The sequence below is a fragment of the Lucilia sericata genome, unplaced genomic scaffold (genome assembly GCF_015586225.1).
Source record: "Lucilia sericata isolate MDLA Ls3-8-SP2 unplaced genomic scaffold, ASM1558622v1 Contig000546F_arrow, whole genome shotgun sequence".
NCBI classification, from domain to species: domain Eukaryota; kingdom Metazoa; phylum Arthropoda; class Insecta; order Diptera; family Calliphoridae; genus Lucilia; species Lucilia sericata.
Window position 1 is genome coordinate 177,501 of NW_023994556.1, and position 26,612 is coordinate 204,112.

General features: G+C 31.4%; 1 protein-coding gene and 1 long non-coding RNA gene across 2 annotated transcripts in view; one reads left to right on the forward strand and one right to left on the reverse strand.

Moving 5' to 3' along the window:
* The window catches only part of LOC119606021, a 148,475-nt gene that overhangs the window by 19,589 nt on the left and 102,274 nt on the right, over nucleotides 1-26,612 (forward strand). The gene's annotated exons all lie outside the window — the stretch shown is intronic.
* LOC119606016 (uncharacterized protein DDB_G0290587) overlaps nucleotides 1-26,612 on the reverse strand; it is a 73,324-nt gene that overhangs the window by 4,147 nt on the left and 42,565 nt on the right. Inside the window, 2 exon segments of the mRNA XM_037959377.1 lie at nucleotides 4,481-4,594; nucleotides 4,911-5,117. Of these exon segments, the coding sequence (XP_037815305.1) occupies nucleotides 4,481-4,594; nucleotides 4,911-5,117 (321 nt within the window).

The following is a 26,612-nucleotide window of genomic DNA, read 5'->3' on the forward strand; positions in this document are numbered from 1 at the left end:
TGTAGACTAGACTATTGACAGACTACAGACTAGACTATAGACAGACTATAGACTAGACTATAGACTAGACTATAGACTAGACTAATAGACTGGACTATAGACTAGACTATAGACTGACTATAGACTAGACTATAGACTAGGCTATAGACTAGACTATAGACTAGACTTAGACTAGACATAACGACTATAGACTAGACTATAGACTAGACTATAGACTAGACTATAGACTAGACTATAGACTAGACTATAGACTAGACTATAGACTAGACCTATAGACTAGACTATAGACTAGACTATAGACTAGACTATAGACTAGACTATAGACTAGACTATAGACTAGACTATAGACTAGACTACTAGACTAGACTAGAGACTAGACTATAGACTAGACTATAACTAGACTATAGACTAGACTATAGACTAGACTATAGACTAGACTATAGACTAGACTATAGACTAGACTATAGACTAGACTATAGACTAGACTATAGATAGACTATAGACTAGACTATAGACCTAGACTATAGACCAAGACTATAGACTAGACTATAGACTAGACTATAGACTAGACCTATAGACAGACTATAGACTAGACTATAGACTAGACTATAGACTAGACTATAGACTATACTATAGACTAGACTATAGACTAGACTATAGACTACTATAGACTAGACTATAGACTAGACTATAGACTAGACTATAGACTAGACTATAGACTAGACTATAGACTAGACTATAACTAGACTATAGACTAGACTATAGACTAGACTATAGACTAGACTATAGACTAGACTATAGACTAGACTATAGACTAGACTATAGACTAGACTATAGACTAGACTTAGACTAGACTATAGACTAGACTATAGACTAGACTATAGACTAGACTATAGACTAGACTATAGACTAGACTATAGACTAGACTATAGACTAGACTATAGACTAGACTATATACTAGACTATAGACTAGACTAGAGACTAGACTATAGACTAGACTATAGACTAGACTATAGACTATACTATAGACTAACTATAGACTAGACTATAGACTAGACTATAGACTAGACTATAGACTAGACTATAGACTAGACTATAGACTAGACTATAGACTAGACTATAGACTAGACTATAGACTAGACTATAGACTAGACTATAGACTAGACTATAGACTAGACTATAGACTAGACTATAGACTAGACTATAGACTAGACTATAGACTAGACTATAGACTAGACTATAGACTAGACTATAGACTAGACTATAGACTAGACTATAGACTAGACTATAGACTAGACTATAGACTAGACTATAGACTAGACTATAGACTAGACTATAGACTAGACTATAGACTAGACTATAGACTAGACTATAGACTAGACTATAGACTAGACTATAGACTAGACTATAGACTAGACTATAGACTAGACTATAGACTAGACTATAGACTAGACTATAGACTAGACTATAGACTAGACTATAGACTAGACTATAGACTAGACTATAGACTAGACTATAGACTAGACTATAGACTAGACTATAGACTAGACTATAGACTAGACTATAGACTAGACTATAGACTAGACTATAGACTAGACTATAGACTAGACTATAGACTAGACTATAGACTAGACTATAGACTAGACTATAGACTAGACTATAGACTAGACTATAGACTAGACTATAGACTAGACTATAGACTAGACTATAGACTAGACTATAGACTAGACTATAGACTAGACTATAGACTAGACTATAGACTAGACTATAGACTAGACTATAGACTAGACTATAGACTAGACTATAGACTAGACTATAGACTAGACTATAGACTAGACTATAGACTAGACTATAGACTAGACTATAGACTAGACTATAGACTAGACTATAGACTAGACTATAGACTAGACTATAGACTAGACTATAGACTAGACTATAGACTAGACTATAGACTAGACTATAGACTAGACTATAGACTAGACTATAGACTAGACTATAGACTAGACTATAGACTAGACTATAGACTAGACTATAGACTAGACTATAGACTAGACTATAGACTAGACTATAGACTAGACTATAGACTAGACTATAGACTAGACTATAGACTAGACTATAGACTAGACTATAGACTAGACTATAGACTAGACTATAGACTAGACTGTAGACTAGACTATAGACTAGACTATAGACTAGACTGTAGACTAGACTATAGACTAGACTATAGACTAGACTATAGACTAGACTATAGACTAGACTATAGACTAGGCTATAGACTAGACTATAGACTAGACTATAGACTAGACTATAGACTAGACTATAGACTAGACTATAGACTAGACTATAGACTTGACTATAGACTAGACTATAGACTAGACTATAGACTAGACTATAGACTAGACTATAGACTAGACTATAGACTAGACTATAGACTAGACTATAGACTAGGCTATAGACTAGACTATAGACTAGACTATAGACTAGACTATAGACTAGACTATAGACTAGGCTATAGACTAGACTATAGACTAGACTATAGACTAGACTATAGACTAGACTATAGACTAGACTATAGACTAGACTATAGACTAGACTATAGACTAGACTATAGACTAGACTATAGACTAGACTATAGACTAGACTATAGACTAGACTATAGACTAGACTATAGACTAGACTATAGACTAGACTATAGACTAGACTATAGACTAGACTATAGACTAGACTATAGACTAGACTATAGACTAGACTATAGACTAGACTATAGACTAGACTATAGACTAGACTATAGACTAGACTATAGACTAGACTATAGACTGGACTATAGACTAGACTATAGACTAGACTAGACTATAGACTAGACTATAGACTAGACTATAGACTAGACTATAGACTAGACTATAGACTAGACTATAGACAAGACTATAGACTAGACTATAGACTAGACTATAGACTAGACAATAGACTGGACTATAGACTAGACTATAGACTAGACTATAGACTAGACTAGACTATAGACTATAGACTAGACTATAGACTAGACTATAGACTAGACTATAGACTAGACTATAGACTAGACTATAGACTAGACTATAGACTAGACTATAGACTAGACTATAGACTAGACTATAGACTAGACTATAGACTAGACTATAGACTAGACTATAGACTAGACTATAGACTAGACTGTAGACTAGACTATAGACTAGACTATAGACTAGACTATAGACTAGACTATAGACTAGACTATAGACTAGACTGTAGACTAGACTATAGACTAGACTATAGACTAGACTGTAGACTAGACTATAGACTAGACTATAGACTAGACTATAGACTAGACTATAGACTAGACTATAGACTAGACTATAGACTAGACTATAGACTAGACTATAGACTAGACTATAGACTAGACTATAGACTAGACTATAGACTAGACTATAGACTAGACTATAGACTAGACTATAGACTAGACTATAGACTAGACTATAGACTAGACTATAGGCTAGACTATAGACTAGACTATAGACTAGACTATAGACTAGACTATAGACTAGACTATAGACTAGACTATAGACTAGACTATAGACTAGACTATAGACTAGACTATAGACTAGGCTATAGACTAGACTATAGACTAGACTATAGACTAGACTATAGACTAGACTATAGACTAGACTATAGACTAGACTATAGACTAGACTATAGACTAGACTATAGACTAGACTATAGACTAGACTATAGACTAGACTATAGACTAGACTATAGACTAGACTATAGACTAGACTATAGACTAGACTATAGACTAGACTATAGACTAGACTATAGACTAGACTATAGACTAGACTATAGACTAGACTATAGACTAGACTATAGACTAGACTATAGACTAGACTATAGACTAGACTATAGACTGGACTATAGACTAGACTATAGACTAGACTATAGACTAGACTAGACTATAGACTATAGACTATAGACTAGACTAGACTATAGACTAGACTATAGACTAGACTATAGACTAGACTATAGACTAGACTATAGACTAGACTATAGACTAGACTATGGACTAGTCTATAGACTATATAAATAATAGTACCACCCTAATTTGAATGTCGTACCACCTTTTCCTACAATGATAAACATCATCCATCTTTGGCTGCCGGTTTCTGCTATATTGTTCTAACACGTTTTAGAGGCCAAGAGCTGGTGTTTTCAATTTATTCAGTTAATAGAGGCAACTAAGATGCTATTGAGGATTTTGAAGGGTCATATAGTACGACAGAAAATTATTTGGGAAACAATTACACATACTTTCTTTAGTTTTAAATATAAATTCAAATGATAAGAAATTTAGTTCCAAGTGATCATAATGTTAGTTGGTCTCATTAAATTCTTTTTTTAACTTTGCTAAGAGTATAAAATTTTCCCTTTTTTACGCTACAAATCAATTGGAAGAACAACAACAACTTCAACTTACCACATTTATAATCAGGACAACAGTGTCCTGTTTTCTGTATGGCACGACAACCCACTTGTTTTTCACAGAAAACCGTTGTTTCTGGCACATATTCACCATCTAATAGACATTGGCCTAAAACAGAAAAATAGTTCAAAAAAATTAAACTACATAAGTAACGGCAGACAGACATCATGATCATTGGTGAAAAAATGAAAGTCATGAATGCAAAAAAGTAAAACACACTGCACTAACTAGTAATGAAAAGGAAAACAATAGAAGTTACAAAATTAAAAAGGACCTTGTAGAAGGCACAAGATAACAAGCTGTTTGCATATTGCTTTGCTTTATCTTGCACTTTTTCGATTTTTTTGTTTTGCAACAGCAAAAAAAAAAACAAGGAAACTATTATTACAATGTTTTTTACCACATATGTATGTTTTTTAACTACCTTGTGGTTGTTCCAACGAGACTTCTGTGGAAGAACTTTGTTGCAAAGAATCTTTCAGATTCTCCTGCTGTTGTTGTTGAAAACTGGCCGACAGTGAAGCGCCCACATCTCGTATATAACGTTGATGCCATAATTGTTGTTGTTGCTGCTGTTGTTGTGTGGGTATATCCCCATAAAGCGTCAAATAACCACTACCCATGGCAGGAACTAAAAAATAGAGAGAAAATTCATGAAAAAAACAAAGAAATATTAGATTAAATGACAGAAATATGTTAAGAGTATAAAAATAGTAGAACAAAAGAATAGGTTTTAGTTGTAATGCTTTTTAATTACAATTGAAATTCTTTAGTACATTTTTTTGGTACAATTTGGTACAAAAGTACTTTGTACTTTTGAAGTACTTTTCTTCATCACTTACAAAGACTATAGACTAGACTATAGACTAGACTATAGACTAGACTATAGACTAGACTATAGACTAGACTATAGACTAGACTATAGACTAGACTATAGACTAGACTATAGACTAGACTATAGACTAGACTATAGACTAGACTATAGACTAGACTATAGACTAGACTATAGACTAGACTATAGACTAGACTATAGACTAGACTATAGACTAGACTATAGACTAGACTATAGACTAGACTATAGACTAGACTATAGACTAGACTATAGACTAGACTATAGACTAGACTATAGACTAGACTATAGACTAGACTATAGACTAGACTATAGACTAGACTATAGACTAGACTAGACTAGACTATAGACTAGGACTATAGACTAGACTATAGACTAGACTATAGACTAGACTATAGACTAGACTATAGACTAGACTATAGACTAGACTATAGACTAGACTATAGACTAGACTATAGACTAGACTATAGACTAGACTATAGACTAGACTATAGACTAGACTATAGACTAACTATAGACTAGACTATAGACTAGACTATAGACTAGACTATAGACTAGACTATAGACTAGATATAGACTAGACTATAGACTAGACTATAGACTAGACTATAGACTAGACTATAGACTAGACTATAGACTAGACTATAGACTAGACTATAGACTAGACTATAGACTAGACTATAGACTAGACTATAGACTAGACTATAGACTAGACTATAGACTAGACTATAGACTAGACTATAGACTAGACTATAGACTAGACTATAGACTAGACTATAGACTAGACTATAGACTAGACTATAGACTAGACTATAGAAGGACTATAGACTAGACTATAGACTAGACTATAGACTAGACTATAGACTAGACTATAGACTAGACTATAGACTAGACTATAGACTTAGACTATAGACTAGACTATAGACTAGACTATAGACTAGACTATAGACTAGACTATAGACTAGACTATAGACTAGACTATAGACTAGACTATAGACTAGACTATAGACTAGACTATAGACTAGACTATAGACTAGACTATAGACTAGACTATAGACTAGACTTAGACTAGACTATAGACTAGACTATAGACTAGTCTATAGTCTAGTCTATAGTTTGACTTTCTTTTAGAATTCTTTTGAAATTCTTTAGTACATTTTTTTGGTACAATTTGGTACAAAAGTACTTTGTACTTTTAAAGTACTTTTCTTCATCACTTACATAGACTATAGACTAGACTACAGACTAGACTATAGACTAGACTATAGACTAGACTATAGACTAGACTATAGACTAGACTATAGACTAGACTATAGACTAGACTATAGACTAGACTATAGACTAGGCTATAGACTAGACTATAGACTAGACTATAGACTAGACTATAGACTAGACTATAGACTAGACTATAGACTAGACTATAGACTAGACTATAGACTAGACTATAGACTAGACTATAGATTAGACTATAGACTAGACTATAGACTAGACTATAGATTAGACTATAGACTAGACTATAGACTAGACTATAGACTAGACTATAGACTAGACTATAGACTAGACTATAGACTAGACTATAGACTAGACTATAGACTAGACTATAGACTAGACTATAGACTAGACTATAGACTAGACTATAGACTAGACTATAGACTAGACTATAGACTAGACTATAGACTAGACTATAGACTAGACTATAGACTAGACTATAGACTAGACTATAGACTAGACTATAGACTAGGCTATAGACTAGACTAGACTAGATTACAGACTAGACTATAGACTAGACTATAGACTAGACTATAGACTAGACTATAGACTAGACTATAGACTAGACTATAGACTAGACTATAGACTAGACTATAGACTAGACTATAGACTAGACTATAGACTAGACTATAGACTAGACTATAGACTAGACTATAGACTAGACTATAGACTAGACTATAGACTAGACTATAGACTAGACTATAGACTAGACTATAGACTAGACTATAGACTAGACTATAGACTAGACTATAGACTAGACTATAGACTAGACTATAGACTAGACTAGACTAGTCTATAGTCTGAGTATTGAACAATAAACAATCTTGAGTTGAAAGCGTCACCAATGGCTTCTAGTATCGAAAAGAGTTCCAAAGACTACTCTTAATGAGGTTTTTCTTTAATATAAAAGGTGTCTCTTTAACTTTAAAGGTAAAGTTTATAGTTTATTATACTTTAAAGCTTTTTGCTAATTTCATTATGTTCGTGGTTCTCCCCTCTACCTTTTAACTAAGACAATCCCACCCACTTATGGTATAAAAATATGTTCGTTTATACTTGAAAGTTTATTTGTAGCAGCAGTTCATTCCTTCTCTAGGGTGCAACACTTTGTTTAACATGACATTTTGACAAAGTTCTTAACCAACTTCTCCTGTACATAGTTTTTGGTTAGTTTTGGTTGGTTGTTGTTACAGTTATTTGGTCAAGTAACTAATTTTAGTAGTTTTTTTCTTTTCTTTTTTTTGCATTTAGTTTATTTTGAACAACTTAAATTGCTTGTCTCGTTTGTCTTGCTATTTTGATACATAGTTTTTGTTTATTTAGTTGAAATTTTTAAAATGACATAAAAATTAAAGTTTTTATAAGCACAATTTCAGTTAGATATATTTTCGAAATGTAGAAGGTATGACATAAGACATATTCGGTACAATTTTAGCAATTTGCCTTTAGTCAAATAAGTGGAAGCTATTTAGTACTTCTTCAAAACCCTAGTTTATATTTTCACTAAATAATTAAAGTATTTTTAAAAATACCTATTTATTTAATTAATTGTATGTAATTTAAAACCAACTACAACAAAGACATTCTTATGACTAAATTAAAAAGTCAAATACTTGATGATTCCAAGAAAAAAAAACTAAAATTTGAATTTAATTTACTGACAACAAGTGTATTTGTTTTATTAAATTAAATACAAATACAAAAATATTTACACCTACACATATTTGTATAAATATGTATGTTTTTAATAAAACTTATACTTAAATAAACAATACAAAATTAAAGCACAATTAATAATACAAAAAAAAAAGAAGAAGAAGAAAAACAATTTAAACACAATCATATTTAAGATGAAATTTTGAAGATGATGACGGCAGGGAGAGAAACAATGATAATGACAACAAATATAATAAATATCATAGTTAAACCCAGTAAACAATAATATGTAAGAACAGATTTAAGTACTATCGAAGAATCTAACTAAACTTCTTATTAGCTAATTTTCATAAACTAATTAGTATCTTTATGGGTGATGTCTCAAAAACCATTCGACCGATATTGAAAACTAAAAGAGCTTAAAGCTACTTTTTTGGAAAGATAGAGAATTTTGATTTGAGAATTTTTTCTCTTCTTTAATTTGTGACATGATATGTTTTGTGCTCGCTCCTGTTGGTATGCTATATAATATTTACAACAATAGAATCAACACAATTTTGTGGTTTTCCAGATTAAATATTAAAGTATTTTGAAATAAAAAGTGAGAGTAGGAAAACTATTAACAACAATTTAGCTTAAGCAGCCACAATAAATATTATTTATTTACCGCTTAGAGGCAGACATAAAGATAATTATCGGTGCAGGGCTGAGTATGAGATCTGGTTATATGGTGTTGTTTGAGTATAAGACGATATATTTAAAAGTAATGTGAATATGAGACAGTAGTCTAATCAAAATAGAGTCTGAGTATGAGACAATACTTTCGAGTATAGGAAATTAGTCTGAGAAATAGACAGTAGACTAAATATAAGAATGTAGTCTAAGTATAAGAGAATAGTCTTAATATAAGACAAAAGTATGAGTATAAAACTGTAGCCTACGTATAAAACAGTATTCTGAGTATAAGAGAGAAGAGTGAGCTTCAGTCAGTAGTCTTAATATTAGTCTGAGTACAACCATGTAGTCTAAGTATAAGAGAGTAGTCTGAATATAAGACAGTAGTCTGAATATAAGACAGTCACGAGCAAAACTGAAATTCTAATGCACGCGTGCATAGGCCAAGAAATTCTGCTGACGCTTTGTTGACACACCTACACTATAAGCTTGTGTGTATTAGTGTGTCTGTGTTTTACTAAAATGACCACTTGTTTGTTGCTTTGTTACGATCTCAGAGATCAAAATCAAATCAGTTGCTGTTCAGCTTTGTAGAAGCAAGATCGCGTTGCGGATTTTTTTATGCTTATGATTTTTTCTCTTTTATTACACCTAGCAAAATGTTTGATATAAATTGGGAAAATGATTTCTTTTTTATAGAAAACATGGACGGTGAGGCACAATGCGTCGTATGTTATAAAATTATATGTAGAAAAGCTTTATTTTTTTTGAAAATGCATTATGAAACTTGCCATGGACCCTTAAATGACCTTAGGGGACATGACAGAAAAGTAAAGTTGTTGCGATTAAAAGGTTAACCGATCAACACATTGGTGACTTATTGCGTATTAAGGAATATAAAGGAAACATTGATTTGGATAGATTAGTTGAACTTTAAATTAAGTTCAATATCTCGGTAATATCCCTTAAAAGTTCGAAATCGAATAGAAAGTCGTGATTTTCTTAATGATATTTCATTAGTTTTATTTAATACTACTTTTTAAAAATACTACTACTTTTCTTAAATGAAAAACTCTTTCCCTTTATTCCATTTTTGTTTAAAATGCACAAAAGTTCATGAGTTTTTCTCGTCGTAAAAAGTATTTGCAATAGAAAACAAATTTCAAAACTTTTCTCAGTGTACCACCATTTTGTTATAACGTGCAGTCATCTCTCTGCTGCTTAACGCACACAAATATACACATGGTGGTATGTGTTTGCCCATGACTGATATAAGACAATAGTCTCTGTATAAGACTGTAGTCTGAGTATAAGACTATAGTCTAAATATAAAACAGTTGTCTGAGATTATGAAAGTATTCAGAATATAAGAATGTAGACTGAGTATAATACTACCATCTGAATATAAGATTAATGTCTGAGTGTAAACATTAGTTAGAGAAAAAGTTAATATACTGAGTATAAGACTATAGTCTAAGTATACGCGAATAGTCCGAGTATAAGACATTAGTCTAAGAAAAAGACAGTATTCAGTATTCTAAATATGTATAAGAGAGTAGTCGAAATATAAGACATTCTGAAAAAGACAACTGAGTTTTAGATTGTAGTCCAATCGGAAGAGAGCGTCTGAATATAAGACAATAGTTTAAGTATAAAACATTATTATAATCTGCGTATAAGGCATAATTGTCTGAGTAGAAGTATAAGACATTAACTGTGAGTATAAGATTGTAATCTGAATATTAGACTGTAGTGTGCCTAAAAGACATTAGACTGAGTATAAGACATTAGACTGAGTATAAGACAGTAGTCTGAGTATGAAGATGGGTAGTCTGGGTATTAGACTAGATTTGAGACTGTAGTCTGAGTACAAATCCACAGCCTAAGTAAATTCTAGTAAACGACGGTAATCTGAGTATAAGACTGTGACTTAAGAATAAGAGAGTAGTTCGAGTAGTTTGAATATTCGACAGTAGTGTGCTTATTATACTGAGTATAGGTCAGAAGTCTCAGGTTATGTATTCTGAGTATAAGTCTTTAGTTTACAAGTAAAACTGTACGGAGTGTATAAGTCTGTAGTCTGTGAGTCTGTCTAAAATTAAGACTTTATTTTGACAATAGACTGAGTATAATACTATTCGGAGTAGAAGACAGAAGTCTGAGTATAAAGAAGTACTCTAAGTGTAAGACTGTAGTCTAAGTATTAAAGAGTATTCTGGGTACTAAAGAGTAGTCTGGGTATAAGTCAATAGTAGTATAAGACCACAGTCTAAATAAATACAAGTAAACAACGGTAGTCTGAGTCTGATGATAGTTCCAATGAAAGACTTGAATCGAGGATGGAAATATTCAAGAATGGAATTCGTTCCCAATTATTTTCGAAAGGGAAGGTCGTATAAGATTCGGCATAAGCGAAGCACTCTTACTTATTGACTTTTTTCAGCATTTTCTTTTAAATTATAAAAGAAATTTTTAAGATCTATATAAAAATGAAATGAAACTTAATACAATACATTAATCTTGATCTTTATTTTAAATTAAAAAAAAAACTTTGAGGTTTTCATTGCAAAAAAATAACTTAATTATTGTGTTTTTTTTTGTGTCTTTCAAATTAAATTTTTAATAAAGCGAATTTCTTATCATTGTTAACACGAAAAATTTCAAAAAAATATTATATAATAAAATTGTTTTGTTTAAATTATTATTATTTATTATTATTGTTGTGAAACACAACAATAAACATTATCTTCTCTAAATTAAAAAATATACTATGTATTTATTCTTCTATGTAATTTAAGATGAATTATGTTCTTTAATGCCGTTTGCCTGCCTGTGTGTGACTCATAATCATTGTGTGTTAATTTTTTTTATTTTGAAAGTCACTTCCTAGTTGTTGTTTTAATTTTATTTATTTTTATTGTTTTAGTTTTTTTTCTTTTAAGACAATTGTTGCTAATTTAAAATGTATGAATTGTTTATGTCTAAACTGCAACTTGGCTTTAGTCAAGGTGTTTGAAGGAAAAACTAATTTAAATACTTAAGTTATGACATTTTAGTCTGTAACAAATTAAAACAATATTTTCATGTCTAGTTAATTGTTAACTAAATGGCTGGATTATTGCTATTTAAAAATCAAAAACTTTTCTAGATTTAAATAAAAACATGAACTATTTTTGTTTGCAAAAACTATTTAGGTAAAATATTTGTAAATAAATAGCAAATTATTATGTCCATCATAATCTAAATTTTAAACTAACAGCATACTTATGACAGCAACAATTTTCTTATTTTAAATAGACAACAAATTGACATGTTGACTAAGAAAAATGTACACATTTCAGTTGAATATCTTGTATTTACTTGCCCTCCCACCCATCTAAGCAACAATGTTGCAATTGCATCTAAATCAAAATTAAGTAATCTAGATTTGGGGATATATGCAAAAGTTTTCCTATTATGTAGTTTGTGGCATGATTTTAATGCGAAATTTTTTTAGTATGAAAAATTATAGATGTAACTCTAGACTCTAGAGTCAAGCCTATACACTAGACTGTAGGCCTTGTTTTTAATATAATCAGCTATCGAATTTATAATAGAGTCTAACCTATATAGTCTAGTTTATAGTCTAGCCTATATAGTCTAGTCTATAGTCTAGTCTATAGTCTAGTCTATAGTCTAGTCTATAGTCTAGTCTATAGTCTAGTCTATAGTCTAGTCTATAGTCTAGTCATAGTCTAGTCTATAGTCTAGTCTATAGTCTAGTCTATAGTCTAGTCTATAGTCTAGTCTATAGTCTAGTCTATGTCTAGTCTATAGTCTAGTCTATAGTCTAGTCTATAGTCTAGTCTATAGTCTAGTCTATAGTCTAGGTCTATAGTCTAGTCTATAGTCTAGTCTATAGTCTAGTCTATAGTCTAGTTCTATAGTCTAGTCTATAGTCTAGTCTATAGTCTAGTCTATAGTCTAGTCTATAGTCTAGATCTATAGTCTAGTCTATAGTCTAGTCTATAGTCTAGTCTATAGTCTAGTCTATAGTCTAGTCTATAGTCTAGTCTATAGTCTAGTCTATAGTCTAGTCTATAGTCTAGTCTATAGTCTAGTCTATAGTCTAGTCTATAGTCTAGTCTATAGTCTAGTCTATAGTCTAGTCTATAGTCTAGTCTTAGTCTAGTCTATAGTCTAGTCTAGTCTATAGTCTAGTCTATAGTCTAGTCTATAGTCTAGTCTATAGTCTAGTCTATAGTCTAGTCTATAGTCTAGTCTATAGTCTAGTCTATAGTCTAGTCTATAGTCTAGTCTATAGTCTAGTCTATAGTCTAGTCATAGTCTAGTCTATAGTCTAGTCTATAGTCTAGTCTATAGTCTAGTCTATAGTCTAGTCTATAGTCTAGTCTATAGTCTAGTCTATAGTCTAGTCTATAGTCTAGTCTATAGTCTAGTCTATAGTCTAGTCTATAGTCTAGTCTATAGTCTAGTCTATAGTCTAGTCTATAGTCTAGTCTATAGTCTAGTCTATAGTCTAGTCTATAGTCTAGTCTATAGTCTAGTCTATAGTCTAGTCTATAGTCTAGTCTATAGTCTAGTCTATAGTCTAGTCTATAGTCTAGTCTATAGTCTAGTCTATAGTCTAGTCTATAGTCTAGTCTATAGTCTAGTCTATAGTCTAGTCTATAGTCTAGTCTAGTCTAGTCTATAGTCTAGTCTATAGTCTAGTCTATAGTCTAGTCTATAGTCTAGTCTATAGTCTAGTCTATAGTCTAGTCTATAGTCTAGTCTATAGTCTAGTCTAGTCTAGTCTATAGTCTAGTCTATAGTCTAGTCTATAGTCTAGTCTATAGTCTAGTCTATAGTCTAGTCTATAGTCTAGTCTATAGTCTAGTCTATAGTCTAGTCTATAGTCTAGTCTATAGTCTAGTCTATAGTCTAGTCTATAGTCTAGTCTATAGTCTAGTCTATAGTCTAGTCTATAGTCTAGTCTATAGTATAGTCTATAGTCTAGTCTATAGTCTAGTCTATAGTCTAGTCTATAGTCTAGTCTATAGTCTAGTCTATAGTCTAGTCTATAGTCTAGTCTATAGTCTAGTCTATAGTCTAGTCTATAGTCTAGTCTATAGTCTAGTCTATAGTCTAGTCTATAGTCTAGTCTATAGTGTAGTCTATAGTCTAGTCTATAGTGTAGTCTATAGTCTAGTCTTTTTTTTATATATAGTATAGTTTTTTTTTCTATAGTCTAATCTATAGTCTGGTCTATAGTCTAGTCTATAGTATATATAGTAGTATATATAGTCTATAGTATAGTCTATAGTCTAGTCTATAGTCTAGTCTTTTTTTATATAGTATAGTTTTGTTTTCTATAGTCTAGTCTATAGTATATATAGTAGTATATATAGTCTATAGTCTAGTCTATAGTCTAGTCTGTAGTCTATCTATCTATCTATCTATAGTCTAGTTTATAGCATAGTCTATAGTCTAGTCTATAGTATATATAGTAGTATATATAGTCTATAGTATAGTCTATAGTCTAGTCTATAGTCTAATCTATAGTCTAGTCTATAGTCTAGTCTATAGTCTAGTCTATAGTCTAGTCTATAGTCTAGTCTATAGTATATATAGTAGTATATATAGTCTATAGTCTAGTCTATAGTCTAGTCTACGGTCTAGTCTATAGTCTAGTCTATAGTCTAGTCTATAGTCTAGTCTATAGTCTATTCTATAGTCTAGTCTATAGTCTAGTTTATAGTCTAGTTTATAGTCTAGTTTATAGTCTAGTTTATAGTCTAGTCTATTGTCTAGTCTATAGTTTAGTCTATAGTTTAGTCTATAGTCTAGTCTGTAGTCTATCTATCTATCTATAGTCTAGTTTATAGTCTAGTTTATAGTCTAGTCTATAGTCTAACCTATAGTTTAGTCTATAGTTTAGTCTATAGTCTAGTCTATAGTCTTGTCTGTAGTCTAGTCTATAGTCTAGTCTATAGTCTAGTTTATAGTCTAGTCTATAGTCTAGTTTTTAGTCTAGACTATAGTCTAGTTTATAGTCTAGTTTATAGTCTTGTCTATAGTCTAGTTTATAGTATAGTCTATAGTCTATTCTATAGTCTAGTTGATAGCGTATTCCCAATTTTTAAAATGAAATTCATAGTTTTGTTTTGTTTTTACTTCTTTTAGTAAAATTTGTATTTCAAATTTATTTTGATTTGTTTTGATATTAAATTCCCATTTGTTGCCAAATCTTTAAACAATTGTTGTGTTTTATCGATTTGTTAACAACACATCAGTGGCAAATGCAAAATAATATGCCGCAAGGAATAAATGATTGTTCGGTATTGAAAAAAAAACATGTTTAGTCACAATCAGACAGAGAGAGATACTGATGCTAACAGAAAACACTTGTTATTATCTATTGAATTTATTTATTGAAAATGAAAGAGTGTTTCATTGAAAAAAATGCAAATTATTTATATAACTTACGATTTAATGATGGCTGGTGTTTAATGTTCGAAACGGTTTTTGTTTAGAATTTTTTCCCAACTTTTTTTTATGGAAATCTGATTTTATGTAAATTTAATTTGTATTACTTTTAAGTGGTTGGAAAAATAATAGTATAATTTGTTAACAATTTTGTAAATTTCTCCTTTGATTTCGTTCTTTTGCTACTGTAGCAATTTGCTAAATTAAAAATTACAAAAAAAACTTAATGATTATAAGGAAAATATTCCTTGGGTTGGTTTCAAAAACTATTAAGCTAGTTTATAATCGAATTTTTCTAACTTTTTTGGTATCCTAGTAACTTTAAGTAATTTTTCCTGGAATTGTATTAGCATTAATAGTTATTTCATGCTTTTATGTAAGATTTTTTATTAACAATTGAAGAGATAAAAATTAAAATGTTTTTTGTCCTGTTATAAGAGTTCTACACTTGTTGTTAATCCTCCTATGCCAGAACATATTCAAGCGTGTCAATAAAACAGCAAAAGTTGAATGACGGACTGAATGAAAGTATAATTGAATTATTTATTGTATTCGCTTAAAGCCAAACCATAAAAATATAGTTGTTCACAATTTATTGGCATTTAACTTTTGGTGACATTTAAGGATTACCAGGAAACATTAATTTCACTTTAAGCGACAAAATACTTAATGTACAGAAGAGTATGGAGAAAATATATTATTGTCAGCAAATAATTCTTAATATCAAAAAAGAAAAAAAAATGTAGAAAGAACTAAATCAAATAAACTGATTCAGGTACTAAAGCAACGATGCAAAACATATTTCTGATTCTTTTATCTTTTCTATTTAAACATAAAGTTAATACTTATTAATAGTTTGTAACATTAGTAACAAGAACGCAGCAATTAATATTTCTTAAATTAAATAAAAAAGTACTTTTGTACTACTATTCCTACTAATTGATTTTTTAAATTTCTGAACTAGAACTGAACTAGAACTGAAAAAAACATAGAACTGAACTAGAACTGAACTAGAACTGAACTGAACTGAACTAGAACTGAACTAGAACTGAACTAGAACTGAACTAGAACTGAATAGAACGAACTAAACTGAACTAGAACTGAACTAGAACTGAACTAGAACTGAACTAGAACTGAACTAGAACTGAACTAGAACTGAACTAGAACTGAACTAGAACTGAACTAGAACTGAACTAGAACTGAACTAGAACTGAACTAGAACTGACTAGAACTGAACTAGAACTGAACTAGAACTGAACTAGAACTGAACCTAGAACTGAAACTAGAACTGAACTAGACCACTGAACTAGAACTGAACTAGAACTGAACTAGAACTGAACTAGAACTGAACTAGAACTGAACTAGAACTGAACTAGAACTGACTAGACTGAACTAGAACTGAACTAGAACTGAACAGAATGACCTAGAACTGAACTAGAACTGAACTAGAACTGAACTAGAACTGAACTAGACTGAACTAGAACTGAACTAGACCTGAACTAGAACTGAACTAGAACTGACTAGACTGAACTAGAACTGAACTAGAACTGAACTAGAACTGAACTAGACTGAACTAGAACTGAACTAGAAATGAACTAGAACTGAACTAGAAATGAACTAGAACTGAACTAGAAACTGAACTAGAACTGAACTAGAACTGAACTAGAACTGAACTAGAACTAGAACTGAACTAGAACTGAACTAGAACTGAACTAGAACTGAACTAGAACTGAACTAGAACTGAACTAGAACTGAACTAGAACTGAACTAGAACTGAACTAGAACTGAACTAGAACTGAACTAGAACTGAACTAGAACTGACTAGAACTGAACTAGAACTGAGCTAGAACTGAACTAGAACTGAACTAGAACTGAACTAGAACTGACCTAAATTGACTAGAACTGAACTAGAACTAAACTAGAACTGAACAGAGAATATTTGAATTTTGGAACAATTACATACAAACATTAAGACATTAAATATCAAAAGAAAAGTGTCATGTTGGTTGGTTTAATTGTATGACAATTCTCTTCCAATTTAACGCTTATTTAAAGAGCTGATACCCTTTCGTTTTATTATTTCTATTGCTACTTCGCCAGTTATGGGAAATTTTTTATTACATTTAATAAATAATTATACCTTCTTCTTTCGCTTTATGATATTTCAAAGACAAGCAGCCTTTAAAATTTTTTTGAAGGGTCTTTAATTGGAAAATGTGCCCAAAACTTAATTTTCAATTACAATGTCATTAAAAATTTATTAAAAGTAAATAATTTACAAACAATTAAAAAGAAGGACTAAATATTTATAACATTTTTCTAAGCATAAGGAAAATGTTGTCGTTAAGACAGTTATTAAAGGAAAATGAAGCGAATTGTGTGTTTTAAATTCTAACTCTCCCTTTCCAAGACGTTACTGCCTATGAGAACTTTTTTTAAAATTTGCATACAGTTTCATTTCGTTTCAATAAATTTTTTTTTCACTCCAAAGTTTCATTTAAATTGTTTGTTATTTAATTGTGGTTATTTGCAACTAACAAAAATGACATGTTAATAAATTTGTTAACTGACATTAAAACAAAACGGAATATTTATATGAACAAAAACAATGCAAATAACAAACAGACTTTGTTACAAATTATAGAGATGCAGATACAAATCAAACTGAAATCATGTTTAATACTCAAACTTTAAAAAAGCAGTTCGTATTGTTTTAATAATAAATGTGACAGAGTGGGGCAAACTTGAATAAAAGTGGAGGATAGAGAGGTTTTAAGCTAAGTTCATGTTCATGTTTAATTCTAGTTCAGTTCTAGTTCAGTTCTAGTTCAGTTCTAGTTCAGTTCTAGTTCAGTTCTAGTTCAGTTCTAGTTCATTCTAGTTCGTTCTAGTTCAGTTCTAGTTCAGTTCTAGTTCAGTTCTAGTTCAGTTCTAGTTCAGTTCTAGTTCAGTTCTAGTTCAGTTCTAGTTCAGTTCTAGGTTCTAGTTCAGTTCTAGTTCAGTTCTAGTTCAGTTCTAGTTCAGTTCTAGTTCAGTTCTAGTTCAGTTCTAGTTCAGTTCTAGTTCAGTGCTAGTTCAGTTCTAGTTCAGTTCTAGTTCAGTTCTAGTTCAGTTCTAGTTCAGTTCTAGTTCAGTTCTAGTTCAGTTCTAGTTTCAGTTCTAGTTCAGTCTAGTTCAGTTCTAGTTCAGTTTCTAGTTCAGTTCTAGTTCAGTTTCTAGTTCAGTTCTAGTTCAGTTCTAGTTCAGTTCTAGTTCAGTTCTAGTTCAGTTCTAGTTCAGTTCTAGTTCAGTTTCTAGTTCAGTTCAGTCAGTTCTAGTTCAGTTCTAGTTCAGTTCTAGTTCAGTTCTAGTTCAGTTCTAGTTCAGTTCTAGTTCAGTTCTAGTTCAGTTCTAGTTCAGTTCTAGTTCAGTTCTAGTTCAGTTCTAGTTCAGTTCTAGTTCAGTTCTAGTTCAGTTCTAGTTCAGTTCTAGTTCAGTTCTAGTTCAGTTCTAGTTCAGTTCTAGTTCAGTTCTAGTTCAGTTCTAGTTCAGTTCTAGTTCAGTTCTAGTTCAGTTCTAGTTCAGTTCTAGTTCAGTTCTAGTTCAGTTCTAGTTCAGTTCTAGTTCAGTTCTAGTTCAGTTCTAGTTCAGTTCTAGTTCAGTTCTAGTTCAGTTCTAGTTCAGTTCTAGTTCAGTTCTAGTTCAGTTCAGTTCTAGTCAGTTCTAGTTCAGTTCTAGTTCAGTTCTAGTTCAGTTCTAGTTCAGTTCTAGTTCAGTTCTAGTTCAGTTCTAGTTCAGTTCTAGTTCAGTTCTAGTTCAGTTCTAGTTCAGTTCTAGTTCAGTTCTAGTTCAGTTCTAGTTCAGTTCTAGTTCAGTTCTAGTTCAGTTCTAGTTCAGTTCTAGTTCAGTTCTAGTTCAGTTCTAGTTCAGTTCTAGTTCAGTTCTAGTTCAGTTCTAGTTCAGTTCTAGTTCAGTTCTAGTTCAGTTCTAGTTCAGTTCTAGTTCAGTTCTAGTTCAGTTCTAGTTCAGTTCTAGTTCAGTTCTAGTTCAGTTCTAGTTCAGTTCTAGTTCAGTTCTAGTTCAGTTCTAGTTCAGTTCTAGTTCAGTTCTAGTTCAGTTCTAGTTCAGTTCTAGTTCAGTTCTAGTTCAGTTCTAGTTCAGTTCTATCAGTTCTAGTTCAGTTCTAGTTCAGTTCTAGTTCAGTTCTAGTTCAGTTCTACTTCAGTTCTAAACTTTCCTGCAAAATCAAAAATTTTATAAAAAAATTCTCACAAATTCGCAAAGCTTGAGTTTTAGGAAAAGTTGCCATTGAAATGAGTACAAAATATCATTATTAATTAATATGAAGAATTTCATAATTGAAATTTAAGTACCATTCCAAATTAATAACAAAATTATCCTAAAAATTACACATCTAACATGATTAATCTAAACCCTTATCCGGGTAAATACTCCAAATTTAGCAAGGTCATCATCAATTGTGATTAATTCCGATTAAAAACCTATTAAAATTTTACAAAACATTAAAATTCTCTGTACGTGCCCTAATGACCCACTTCTGTTGAAAAATTCATGCGATTTTTTTATTTCAATAAACAATATAAATTTAACAACTAAAGCTGCGAAAAAAGTAAAAAGAAAATCACTCCAGACCAACCAGACCTCTCTATATAATTAAGTACAAAATAAATTCATTGAAATTGTATATTTTAATTTTTACAAAAAAAAAAAAAAATCAAAAACATCAGCGTCACCATCACCGTTAACACATCATTATAACAAAAAAAACTGTCATCATCAGCGTCAGCATCCACTCCCCTTTTATATTATTGAATTGTGAATACTTTTACATGATTATTTGAGAGTTTATGGGGAATTCAATTTAAAATAATATAACAAAAGATTTATGGTTTAAATTAGCACAAACATTTTGACTTTTTGTTAAATTTACAATTTTTGTGAAAATTTCACACGTTCTGTCATCATTTTTTTTTTACAAATTGTGGTTGTAGTTTTTATTTGTTTGTCTGTCTGTCGTTATCAATCTCCTTGAAGTGATTGAAAGCTTTTTTTCTATATTAGAATTTTTAACTTTAGATTTTTGTAAAATAAATAATAAATTATTTTATAATTCATCATTAGCAGTAGCAGTTCATCTCCTTGCTACCACTTAGTAAGCAGCAGTAACAGTGATGTAGTGTGTGATTTATGGTAAATTATCATCATTTTAAACGTTTAAAAAGCCATAAAATTTACTTAATAAAATGTTTTTGAATGTATATTAGAATTAGCTGTAGTTTGACTTTGGTTGGCAAAGGAATCATTAGAGTAAAACAGATACTAATTGAAGGTTAAAGTTTAAATGCTCTTTATTAAAATGTTTATCAAAGAAACGGATTTCAAAAAAAAAAAAAAAAAAATTTGGAAGAAAAATTAAAAAAGAATTTTAAATGTCTAGTCTATAGTCTAGTCTATAGTCTAGTCTAGTCTAGTCTATAGTCTAGTCTATAGTCTAGTCTATAGTCTATAGTCTATAGTCTAGTCTATAGTCTAGTCTATAGTCTAGTCTATAGTCTAGTCTCTATAGTCTAGTCTATAGTCTAGTCTATAGTCTAGTCTATAGTCTAGTCTATAGTCTAGTCTATAGTCTAGTCTATAGTCTAGTCTATAGTCTAGTCTATAGTCTAGTCTATAGTCTAGTCTATAGTCTAGTCTATAGTCTAGTCTATAGTCTAGTCTATAGTCTAGTCTAAGTCTAGTCTATAGTCTAGTCTATAGTCTAGTCTATAGTCTAGTCTATAGTCTAGTCTATAGTTAGTCTAGTCTGTCTATAGTCTAGTCTATAGTCTAGTCTATAGTCTAGTCTATAGTCTAGTCTATAGTCTAGTCTATAGTCTAGTCTATAGTCTAGTCTATAGTCTAGTCTATAGTCTAGTCTATAGTCTAGTCTATAGTCTAGTCTATAGTCTAGTCTATAGTCTAGTCTATAGTCTAGTCTATAGTCTAGTCTATAGTCTAGTCTATAGTCTAGTCTATAGTCTAGTCTATAGTCTAGTCTATAGTCTAGTCTATAGTCTAGTCTATAGTCTAGTCTATAGTCTAGTCTATAGTCTAGTCTATAGTCTAGTCTATAGTCTAGTCTATAGTCTAGTCTATAGTCTAGTCTATAGTCTAGTCTATAGTCTAGTCTATAGTCTAGTCTATAGTCTAGTCTATAGTCTAGTCTATAGTCTAGTCTATAGTCTAGTCTATAGTCTAGTCTATAGTCTAGTCTATAGTCTAGTCTATAGTCTAGTCTATAGTCTAGTCTATAGTCTAGTCTATAGTCCTAGTCTATAGTCTAGTCTATAGTCTAGTCTATAGTCTAGTCTATAGTCTAGTCTATAGTCTAGTCTATAGTCTAGTCTATAGTCTAGTCTATAGTCTAGTCTATAGTCTAGTCTATCTAGTCTATAGTCTAGTCTAGTCTAGTCTATAGTCTAGTCTATAGTCTAGTCTATAGTCTAGTCTATAGTCTAGTCTATAGTCTAGTCTATAGTCTAGTCTATAGTCTAGTCTATAGTCTAGTCTATAGTCTAGTCTATAGTCTAGTCTATAGTCTAGTCTATAGTCTAGTCTATAGTCTAGTCTATAGTCTAGTCTATAGTCTAGTCTATAGTCTAGTCTATAGTCTAGTCTATAGTCTAGTCTATAGTCTAGTCTATAGTCTAGTCTATAGTCTAGTCTATAGTCTAGTCTATAGTCTAGTCTATAGTCTAGTCTATAGTCTAGTCTATAGTCTAGTCTATAGTCTAGTCTATAGTCTAGTCTATAGTCTAGTCTATAGTCTAGTCTATAGTCTAGTCTATAGTCTAGTCTATAGTCTAGTCTATAGTCTAGTCTATAGTCTAGTCTATAGTCTAGTCTATAGTCTAGTCTATAGTCTAGTCTATAGTCTAGTCTATAGTCTAGTCTATAGTCTAGTCTATAGTCTAGTCTATAGTCTAGTCTATAGTCTAGTCTATAGTCTAGTCTATAGTCTAGTCTATGGTCTAGTCTATAGTCTAGTCTATAGTCTAGTCTATAGTCTAGTCTATGGTCTAGTCTATAGTCTAGTCTATAGTCTAGTCTATAGTCTAGTCTATAGTTTAGTTATAGTCTAGTCTATAGTCTAGTCTATAGTCTAGTCTATAGTCTAGTCTATAGTCTAGTCTATAGTCTAGTCTATAGTCTAGTCTATAGTCTAGTCTATAGTCTAGTCTATAGTCTAGTCTATAGTCTAGTCTATAGTCTAGTCTATAGTCTAGTCTATAGTCTAGTCTATAGTCTAGTCTATAGTCTAGTCTATAGTCTAGTCTATAGTCTAGTCTATAGTCTAGTCTATAGTCTAGTCTATAGTCTAGTCTATAGTCTAGTCTATAGTCTAGTCTATAGTATCGTCTATAGTCTAGGCTATAGTCTCGTCTATAGTCTAGGCTATAGTCTCGTCTATAGTCTAGTCTATAGTCTAGGCTATAGTATCGTCTATAGTCTAGTCTATAGTCTAGTCTATAGTCTAGTCTATAGTCTAGTCTATAGTCTAGTCTATAGTCTAGTCTATAGTCTAGTCTATAGTCTAGTCTATAGTCTAGTCTATAGTCTAGTCTATAGTCTAGTCTATAGTCTAGTCTATAGTCTATAGTCTAGTCTATAGTCTAGTCTATAGTCTAGTCTATAGTCTAGTCTATAGTCTAGTCTATAGTCTATAGTCTAGTCTATAGTCTAGTCTATAGTCTAGTCTAAGTCTAGTCTATAGTCTAGTCTATAGTCTAGTCTATAGTCTAGTCTATAGTCTAGTCTATAGTCTAGTCTATAGTCTAGTCTATAGTCTAGTCTATAGTCTAGTCTATAGTCTAGTCTATAGTCTAGTCTATAGTCTAGTCTATAGTCTAGTCTATAGTCTAGTCTATAGTCTAGTCTATAGTCTAGTCTATAGTCTAGTCTATAGTCTAGTCTATAGTCTAGTCTATAGTCTAGTCTATAGTCTAGTCTATGGTCTAGTCTAGTCTAGTCTATAGTCTAGTCTATAGTCTAGTCTATGGTCTAGTCTATAGTCTAGTCTATAGTCTAGTCTATAGTCTAGTCTATAGTTTAGTCTATAGTCTAGTCTATAGTCTAGTCTATAGTCTAGTCTATAGTCTAGTCTATAGTCTAGTCTATAGTCTAGTCTATAGTCTAGTCTATAGTCTAGTCTATAGTCTAGTCTATAGTCTAGTCTATAGTCTAGTCTATAGTCTAGTCTATAGTCTAGTCTATAGTCTAGTCTATAGTCTAGTCTATAGTCTAGTCTATAGTCTAGTCTATAGTCTAGTCTATAGTCTAGTCTATAGTCTAGTCTATAGTTAGTCTATAGTCTAGTCTATAGTCTAGTCTATAGTATCGTCTATAGTCTAGGCTATAGTCTCGTCTATAGTCTAGGCTATAGTCTCGTCTATAGTCTAGTCTTAGTCTAGGCTATAGTATCGTCTATAGTCTAGTCTATAGTCTTCTAGTCTATTAGTCTAGTCTATAGTCTAGTCTATAGTCTAGTCTATAGTCTAGTCTATAGTCTAGTCTATAGTCTAGTCTATAGTCTAGTCTATAGTCTAGTCTATAGTCTAAGTCTAGGTCTAGTATCTAGTCTATAGTCTAGTCTATAGTCTAGTCTATAGTCTAGTCTATAGTCTATAGTCTAGGTCTATAGTCTAGTCTATAGTCTAGTCTATAGTCTAGTCTATAGTCTAGTCTATTAGTCTAGTCTATAGTCTAGTCTATAGTCTAGTCTATAGTCTAGTCTATAGTCTAGTCTATAGGTCTAGTCTATAGTCTAGTCTATAGTCTAGTCTATAGTCTAGTCTATAGTCTAGTCTATAGTCTAGTCTATAGTCTAGTCTATAGTCTAGTCTATAGTCGGTCTATAGTCTAGTCTATAGTCTAGTCTATAGTCTAGTCTATAGTCTAGTCTATAGTCTAGTCTATAGTCTAGTCTATAGTCTAGTCTATAGTCTAGTCTATAGCCTAGTCTATAGTAGTCTATAGTCTAGTCTATATCTAGTCTATAGTCTAGTCTATAGTCTAGTCTATAGTCTAGTCTATAGTCTAGTCTATAGTCTAGTCTATAGTCTAGTCTATAGTCTAGTCTATAGTCTAGTCTATAGTCTAGTCTATAGTCTAGTCTATAGTCTAGTCTATAGTCTAGTCTATAGTCTAGTCTATAGTCTAGTCTATAGTCTAGTCTATAGTCTATAGTCTAGTCTATAGTCTAGTCTATAGTCTAGTCTATAGTCTAGTCTATAGTCTAGTCTATAGTCTATAGTCTAGTCTATAGTCTAGTCTATAGTCTATAGTCTAGTCTATAGTCTAGTCTATAGTCTAGTCTATAGTCTAGTCTATAGTCTAGTCTATAGTCTAGTCTATAGTCTAGTCTATAGTCTAGTCTATAGTCTAGTCTATAGTCTAGTCTATAGTCTAGTCTATAGTCTAGTCTATAGTCTAGTCTATAGCCTAGTCTATAGTCTAGTCTATAGTCTAGTCTATAGTCTAGTCTATAGTCTAGTCTATAGTCTAGTCTATAGTCTAGTCTATAGTCTAGTCTATAGTCTAGTCTATAGTCTAGTCTATAGTCTAGTCTATAGTCTAGTCTATAGTCTAGTCTATAGTCTAGTCTATAGTCTAGTCTATAGTCTAGTCTATAGTCTAGTCTATAGTCTAGTCTATAGTCTAGTCTATAGTCTAGTCTATAGTCTAGTCTATAGTCTAGTCTATAGTCTAGTCTATAGTCTAGTCTATAGTCTAGTCTATAGTCTAGTCTATAGTCTAGTCTATAGTCTAGTCTATAGTCTAGTCTATAGTCTAGTCTATAGTCTAGTCTATAGTCTAGTCTATAGTCTAGTCTATAGTCTAGTCTATAGTCTAGTCTAGTCTAGTCTATAGTCAGTATAGTCTAGTCTATAGTCTAGTCTTAGTCTAGTCTATAGTCTAGTCTATAGTCTAGTCTATAGTCTATAGTATAGTCTATAGTCTAGTCTATAGTCTAGTCTATAGTCTAGTCTATAGTCTAGTCTATAGTCTAGTCTATAGTCTAGTCTATAGTCTAGTCTATAGTCTAGTCTATAGTCTAGTCTATAGTCTAGTCTATAGTCTAGTCTATAGTCTAGTCTATAGTCTAGTCTATAGTCTAGTCTATAGTCTAGTCTATAGTCTAGTCTATAGTCTAGTCTATAGTCTAGTCTATAGTCTAGTCTATAGTCTAGTCTATAGTCTAGTCTATAGTCTAGTCTATAGTCTAGTCTATAGTCTAGTCTTAGTCTAGTCTATAGTCTAGTCTATGGTCTAGTCTATAGTCTAGTCTATAGTCTAGTCTATAGTCTAGTCTATGGTCTAGTCTATAGTCTAGTCTATAGTCTAGTCTATAGTCTAGTCTATAGTCTTAGTCTATAGTCGTAGTCTATAGTCTAGTCTATAGTCTAGTCTATAGTCTAGTCTCTAGTCTAGTCTATAGTCTAGTCTATAGTCTAGTCTATAGTCTAGTCTATAGTCTAGTCTATAGTCTAGTCTATAGTCTAGTCTATAGTCTAGTCTATAGTCTAGTCTATAGTCTAGTCTATAGTCTAGTCTATAGTCTAGTCTATAGTCTAGTCTATAGTCTAGTCTAGTAGTCTAGTCTATAGTCTAGTCTATAGTCTAGTCTATAGTCTAGTCTATAGTCTAGTCTATAGTCTAGTCTATAGTATCGTCTATAGTCTAGGCTATAGTCTCGTCTATAGTCTAGGCTATAGTCTCGTCTATAGTCTAGTCTATAGTCTAGGCTATAGTATCGTCTATAGTCTAGTCTATAGTCTAGTCTATAGTCTAGTCTATAGTCTAGTCTATAGTCTAGTCTATAGTCTAGTCTATAGTCTAGTCTATAGTCTAGTCTATAGTCTAGTCTATAGTCTAGTCTATAGTCTAGTCTATAGTCTAGTCTATAGTCTAGTCTATAGTCTAGTCTATAGTCTAGTCTATAGTCTAGTCTATAGTCTAGTCTATAGTCTAGTCTATAGTCTAGTCTAGTCTATAGTCTAGTCTATAGTCTAGTCTAATCTTGTTAAATTTTTCTTTTTCAAGAAAACTTTCGTTAAATTTATAGGAAATTTTTAATAAAATTTCTCCTTTTAGAAAAATTTTTATAAAATTTTGTCTCTCTCCATGGAGATTTTTCGAAAATCATAGAGAAAGAGTTAAGTGAGATAT